Here is a 7809-nt window from a genome sequence, read left to right as displayed (position 1 = left end):
TTCCATATAACCATATTTATATATGTAAAAATATTTAAAATATATTTAATTAAATAAACTTTATATATGTAAATATATTTTATGTATTTGACTTATCTGATAAATAAAATAAAATATTTTATTTATTTTAAAATTATTACCATATATTACTTTTTATATATATATATATATATATTTAATAATAACCATAAAAATATAAAATAATAAATAAATAAATAGTAAATAAATTAAAAATAAAAAATATATTTTTGATAAGAATTTGAAAAAATAATATACTGGTAGCGACGCATATATTTTTTCTTTTATATATCTATATATTATATACATGACGATACAAAATTACTGCAGTGCACTGCCACGTGGATCCGAAGATCAGTCTGCAGGAGGCAGCGAGGTTAGTACATTATTAAAATTGAATTTTCAGAAAGGACAACGCCCAACCTTCTAGTCCCGTTGTCAAGTGGGTCAGTTGTGACCGCTACATCATAGGTTCTAGAAGAGCAGATGTATATACCATACGCAAATAGAAATGAGGTAGTTTAAAGTACCTCTTTTTTACACATATTTTATTTCAAAATATGGTTAATAAGAAGATGAGCCATTAGAAAAATAAAAACATAAAGAGTGTGTAGGTCCGCCAACACCATCAACCCTTGTGGTCAAGTTACCTGTAAAGGTGCTTTGATCCAGTGTTGGCACTACTATTTATTTATTTATTTATTTACAACCAGATCCTGCCGTTTCCCATCAATGATGTATTTCAAAATGCCTCTGTTTTTTATTCAACCTAAAAATAGGTCAATTTCACCCAAACCAAAGAAAAAAAATAAATAAAAGGAAACTTAAATGTGGGTCAAAGAGAAATAAACTTCTTTGCTTTTCTTGTTAAGGAAAATTTTCTATTAAAAAAAAAAAGGGGTTAAAGAAAAACTACTTTTTTCTGAGGTAAATGGGTAATATTGGTGAGGATGAGACCATGAAAACCAGTTTGATAAATAGAAAAAATAAAAAAAAAAATAAAAATTGCAAAATAAGGTTTGCCTGTGCCTTATAGCCTTGTGCTTAAAGCAAAGGGTCTTCTTGATCCTGAGTTCAAGTCCTAGGATCTATTGTGGGCATGCAATTTGGAGATGCTGTTATTCAAGTCAAATTAACCCTCACAAATATGAGGTATATCAAAATACCTCTGTTTTTTTTGTTCAACTAGCGAAAACTGAAAGGTCAAAGAGAAAACAAAGTTTATAGAATATGCTTTTTATTTTGTTTTTGGTATAGTTGAAGCTCTGCACATTTCAAAAATTATACCTGTGGGAAGGGTTGATAAGAAAATAGGTTATTAGAAAAGTAGAAATTGCAAACTTAAGATTGCCAAATTCTTGTAGCCTGGCGGTCAGTTTATCCATGAGGTTCTTCTTGATCTCAGGTTCAAGTGTTAGCACATTATATATATATATGTGTGTGTGTACACGCAAACGTTTCTTTCTTCCCATCATGAGGTATTTCAAAATACCTCTGTTTTTGGTTTTATCACAAAAAAAACTATTGACGTATATTATATATATATATATATATTTTTTTTTTTCAAGTCTTATAAGATCATTACACTTTCACTAGCAAGAAAGAACGATAAAATTACTCAGGTATAAAAAATAGTGTTAAAGGCATAGTTTGCAGCCTTGTGGTCAATCAAACTAAAATGTGTACTTTTGGTTTTAGGTTCAAGTCTGGGATTGCAATACCAAAACATGAGCCAAATTATTAAAAGATTAGGTATTTCAAATTACCTGTATTTTTTTATTCAATTGAAAAATAGGTCGAAGAGAGACAACTTTTCTTTTTCAAAGAAAATTTCCAATTGAAAAAATGTCGAAGAGAAATAACGTTTCCCCAACAGAGAAAAAGCCAATGTCAGGATTGTTATAACCATTTTTAATTTTTGATAATGTTGATTTCGTCTCATGTTTGCTTTGGAAGCTCTCTGTCACGTTTGAAATTAAATTCCTCCCCTCCCCCCGCCCCCCCCCCCCCAAAAAAAAAAAAAAAAAAAAAAAATAAATAGCAATATGAAAATAAACAAATTTGTAAATTAAAAAAAAAAAAAATTGCAACATAAGATTTGCCTGTCTCTTGTGACCTGAAAAGGGTCTTTTTGATCCTAAGTTGAAGTGTATTGGCATGCTTGCAGAATTTCCCTTAAGGGTCCATTCCTAAATCCTTTCAAATTGCATGAGGTGTTTCAAAATACCTCTGTTTTTGCTTCCATTACCAAAAATCAAAGGAAAAACAATTGGAAACACATAGATAAAGAATGAGGTCGTAGTAACTTGCAGAAGCTCTCGTTGATTTTGGGTTCAAGTTTGGACAGTGAATAAAAAAAAAAAAAAAACACCCCTTCAGGAAAAAAATAAATAAATAAAATAAAATAAGTAGGTATTTTCAAATACCTCTGTTTTTGGTCCTAAAAAACCCAAAAATATGTTTCACGTGCTTGGCACAACTTCTGTTTTTGGTCATTACAAACCCAAAAAATATGTTTTCTGTTCTTGGCATGACTTCCATAAGGCTAGAAAACTTGTAGCAATTTCTCTTTTTAACTACAATGATTTTAACATGTACAATTCTAGAGATCACATGGAAGATTTGGCCAGATGAATATGTTTAATTTACTAAAGACATGTTTGACATACATATCGTTTCCTATCAACTTAAGTTTTTGGATAGAAGGTTATATAATGTTATTAATTAGTTGAAGAAGATTAAAACAAAGGTCTATATGTTTTATTTGTAACTGTAACTATATCCATCATATCCCTGTCAATGGCATAATTTAAATGATGAGAAAACCCTTTTCCTTCAAGCGTTCAATGGTGTCTCTGAGACTATAACATCCAAAGGAATGAAGTTAACACTCAAACCTCTTGCTTTTTCATTGGATACTTTTGACTGGCAAAGGGGGTTTGTCATTTTCCCATCTGAAAGAAATGGCAAGAAATATATCAGCAAATTTCTTCATATATATATATATATATAGACACACATTTTTTTTTCCCAAACAAATAAAGCACTGAAATCTATACTTTGCAAGTAGCATGTTTTTTCCAAATGTTTGAAAATTAATGAAAACTGACCTTTCAGGAAGGCCCAGCATTATTTGTAACAGTTCCAACTAAAACATATCTTCCAGTAGCTGAACGTAACTCAAATGCTAGAATATGTGCATATGCAACATCTCTAACATCAACAAATAATAATAACAATAATAAAACTTCACTCAATTCTATACAACCTTAGTTCTATTGGAAAGTATACCACAGATACATTGTTAAGCCCACTTCCAATCAGTTATAGCTTTTGGAATAGTTAGTGTCTTAACAAATTCCACCTAAAATTGATGGATTTCTAGAATTGAAAAAAAAAATGTTTTTTCTTTTTTTGAGTAATTAATAACAATCTAAACCGAGGATTTGGAAGTTTAAAAACAATCCACAGAGCTTTTCCATATAAGTTTGAACAAGTTAGAAAAGGAAAGAGTAAAAGAACTAACTTGGGTCACAAACAGTGGCATTGACAGTGTATCCACGTTGCAATAAAATCTTCACTAGCCATGAAGCTATGAATCCAGAAGCTCCCGTAATAAATACACCTTTTCTCTTCCACTCATTCTTTATCTCTCTCCAAGCTCTGGACCTTCTTTACCAGTTTATGAATAGTGCTGGCAAGCTGCAACTTCTGTATTTTTGGTTATGGAAGATATAATAACTGCTAATGAATGTGAAAGAAAAGTTAATCATCTTTGGATTCCTCACCTGCTCCTTTATTAATGATAAGAGACAAGCAGATACGATGGAGATGCCACAATAATACTATTTATAAAGTATAAACAACTCCGCTTGCATACTAAATTATGTTTAAAGAAAAAAGGAAAGATATAGCATTACCAAAAGGAAAATAATAATAATAATAGTAAATAAATAAATAAATAAATAAAGAGAGATGTAGAGACTGAAACCCTCCTTATGATTAGGCATTTTCCAACCAAATCTGCAAAAACACAGCCACCAAACTACAGATAAGTGGAAGAGAAAACTTGTAATATAAGGAGACTGCTTGAGGATTATCAAAAGGTTTCTAGCCAGTAGGGAGAGTATTAGTTTTGATTGTATTTCCAAGTAACGCTCTCCTATTAATTTTTTTCTTTTTTTCACATAATTGTTTTCTTTTTGGTTGAAATTTTTTGATCATGAAGTTTCCTCAAACATCAATGTTTTTTAGAGAGAATATATATTTGGTACTCATTTGATTGCAGAATTCAAAAACTTAAGCCGATAAGAAGTGGATCCAACCATATATAAAAACTAACAAAATTTACTATCAACACATGCCCCAATTATACAAGCTGCATTTTCTAACTGCCTTCATAGTCTTTTGAGGAAGGTTTTTCATTAATCACTAATTAAAAAAAAATATATACAATACAATACAAAAATACCCATTCATTGCCATGTGGCAGTATGGGACCAACACTCTACCACATGGCAGTCCACACAGGTAGTCCCAGTCCAACTGTGAGATCCTCACGAGTAGATTAAGGATCCATTTGATATAACTGATGAAAATAGAACTTTAGCTTATAGAGTTTTATATAATAGATCTTTTTGAAAGAGAACTTTTATTAAAAAGCTAATAAGTATTTTGTTGTAAATAAAAAAGCTGCATTAAATGCTTATTAAGTTATATTAAATGCTTGTTAAATTTTCATATAAGATAAAAAAAAAAAAGTTTTTTAGAATAGCTCAAAATTTGGGCTTTTTTAAAACAACTTACTTGTTGATTTTTACCAAATACCTTTATTTTTGGATAAAAAAGCTTTTGGCCCTTAAATAGAGTTTTTAAGCCAAAAAAAAGCACCAGCCAAACAGAGTCTAAGATTCAGTGTCTATGTTTGACAGCCTTATAAAACAAAGTTTGAGATAAGATTGTGCCCACCACCTTGTAGAGGGGGCCGAAAACTTGTAGCAATTTTTATTTTCCTTCAATGATTGTTGGAAGATTTGGCCCAAATGAAGATATTTTATTAATAAGTTACAGCAAGGATGCATATGTTTTATTTGTAATTAAATCCACCATATCATATCCCCTACCAATGGCATAATTTACATGAATAGAAAACCCTTCTCCTTGAAGCATTCAACAGTGTCTCTGAGACTCACTTCCAAAGAAACGAAGTCAATACCCAAACCTTTTGCTTTCTTATTGGATACATGATAGATTGGCAAAGAAGGTTTTTCATCTGAAAGAAATGGCAGAAACATAAATATTTTCCTTCGTGTTTTATATTATATATGAGCGAACTTCATTCTTTTCCCCTTACATACTAATAAAAGCATTGAAATCTTACTTTTGCAAAAGGCACCAAATAGCATGTTTTTCTAAACCTTGCAAATTAATGAAAATTTACCTTTCAGGAAGGCTAAAATCAGGGTATAGTTCTTCTAAAATCTTTGAAGTCCCAACATTGTTCATAACAGTTCCTACTAAAATATATGGTCCACTAGCTGAAGCTACTTCAAATGCTTGAATATGTGCATATGCTACATCTCTAACATCAACAAACCTATAAACCATGTTGGCTAAGGTTTGTGATCCTGCAGGCAAAATTTACAAAACAAGCTCAACAGTTTGAATCACAAGGTATTTTTCAGTAGAAACAGGAAAGTTTAACTTCTAAGACTTCTAGTTAGTAGTTTGGGCAAATTTAACTTATTATTATAATTCCTAGTTTAGGCAAAATTCTTCCTGAATATCAAAATCTACTAGTTACTAGGTTGTATCTATCTTTAACATGCTAGCTGCGACAAATAAAGCTTCTAAACTTTCTGTCAAATGCTGAATTTAGAAAATACGAGGTACTAAACTGTACCATTTATATGATTCAGAACAATCTCTGCTGGCACATTAAGAGTTGCCTGTAAGAAAGTACCAATAGTAAACTCTGGATGTATGGTGACCACGTCAATCATGTTTTCTTTTGCAAACTTCCATGTAGCATCCTCAGCTAAAGATTTTGAAAATGCATACCAATTCTGGACAAGAAAAATATATGACAAAAAAACATTTAGTAGTTTTACTTTTATATATGATTAGATGGTTGAAATTCTATATATTATTTCTACTAAAAGCATAGTTGAACTATAACCACCACAAGAGGTGGCTTAGAGAAGCGTTAAGCAATACGTCCCATAGAAATTACATACAGAAACTCAACCCACCTTCAACTCCTCACAAACAGCAAGATTTGAAAACCATGTCTCATCAACTACCACATCGGTTATGAGAGGTTTCCCATTGATTGTAAGTGAAACCATGGAAGATGTTACAACTACTCTCTTCACAGAAGGAAATTTTACACATGATCTTAGAACATTCAATGTTCCCTTGTGATTAAGTGAACTATAGCCTTCTTGATCCTGGGTTCAAGTGCAAGGGGCATGCAAATGGAATTTCCCTGAAAGGGTCTTTTCCTAAACCCTTTCAAATTATGAGGTATTTCAAAACACCTCCGTTTTTTTATTCAATTACTAAAAATTAAAAGAAAAGACAGATGGAAATTCATAGATTAGAATGAGGATATAGTCCAGTGGGTCACAAACCAAACCCAAACATTGGGTAGAGTCATTTTGTTTTTTCGTTTCAAAGGAATATTACAATAGATAAGAATTGCAAGAAAGTTCTTGCTTGATATCTTGTAGCCTTGTGGTCAAGTAACTTGAAAAAGCTAGATCCCTTTTTTCTTGGTTTTTTAACATGTAGAACTCTTGAGGTCACATGGAAAATTTGACCGGATGAACATGTTTCATTTACTAATAATGTGTTTGATATAATTGTTTAAAAAAAGAGACAAAAACCCATCTAATGGTTTGATATTTGCTGACTATCTGCCAGACTAAAAGCACATTTTTTTTTTTTTTTTGGGGGCATTTTCTGTCTTTATCTTTCAGGTTGTCTAACAGGAAGAGCGTCAATTTTTGATCATCAAGTTGAAAAAAAACTTCAACATAGTGGGTCCCCCACACCTTATGTAAGAGGAAGTGTATATACATTTGATGTATTGAAGTCTTTCTCTCCATCAAGTTTACTTGGATTATTCTGTAAGTTCCATTGAAGAGAGAGATAATGGAATTTGGGGTTATTGATATAATTAAAAAATGACGATACAAAATTACCAAAAGGCAATGCCATGTGGATGTGTGGGACCTGCATTTTGTCTAAAGATGGTGCATCCCAAAGGTCAGCCTGCAGGTGCTTAGTGGGTCAGTATATTATATGACTTAAAGCTTATTTTTCATAGGCAATACTGCCCAACCTTCTAGTCCTGTGGTCAAGTGGGTGAGTCGTGTACACAATATTACAGGTTCGAGAAGAGGCAGGCAAAAAAAAAAGAATAGAAAAAAAATTGAGGTACTTTAAAGTACCTCCCTTTTTGTTTTTTTCTCTAAAATTCTATTATTCATTTACAACATGGATTTTCAACTTAATAATAAAAATTTAATTTCTACAACAATTACACATATTTAACCTGTAATGTAACAAATTAAGAAACACGGAAATACTCCAAGATTTTCTCATTTCAAAAATAAAAAACTGGAACTAGAATTCCTGCTGCAAATCCCAACCTAACACACCCTCAAATGAAACCACTTACCAATAAAGCTCTCATCACCAATAACTTTTTAAAATTTGGCTTCAAAAGTATCTATTATTAAGTGAGAAAGAAGAATATATCCATGGTGATAATGTGTGAGAATGGGA

The 7809-nt window shown here is 31.4% G+C and overlaps 1 protein-coding gene across 1 annotated transcript; it reads right to left on the bottom strand.

The window, feature by feature from the left end:
- Positions 1–3131: 3131 nt before the first annotated feature.
- LOC125418309 (phenylacetaldehyde reductase-like) lies at positions 3132–6365 on the bottom strand. The gene is made up of 4 exons (XM_060814488.1): positions 6270–6365; positions 5921–6083; positions 5459–5645; positions 3132–3231 (listed from the first exon to the last, which is right to left on the bottom strand). The coding sequence occupies exons 1-4, from the start codon at positions 6363–6365 to the stop codon at positions 3132–3134; spliced, it is 546 nt and encodes a 181-aa protein (XP_060670471.1).
- Between the last annotated feature and the right edge of the window lie 1444 nt (positions 6366–7809).

This window comes from Ziziphus jujuba, chromosome 2, assembly GCF_031755915.1.
Source record: "Ziziphus jujuba cultivar Dongzao chromosome 2, ASM3175591v1".
Lineage (NCBI taxonomy): Eukaryota > Viridiplantae > Streptophyta > Magnoliopsida > Rosales > Rhamnaceae > Ziziphus > Ziziphus jujuba.
The sequence above is the reverse complement of the archived record's forward strand: the minus strand, read 5'-3'. Positions and strand labels throughout refer to the sequence as shown.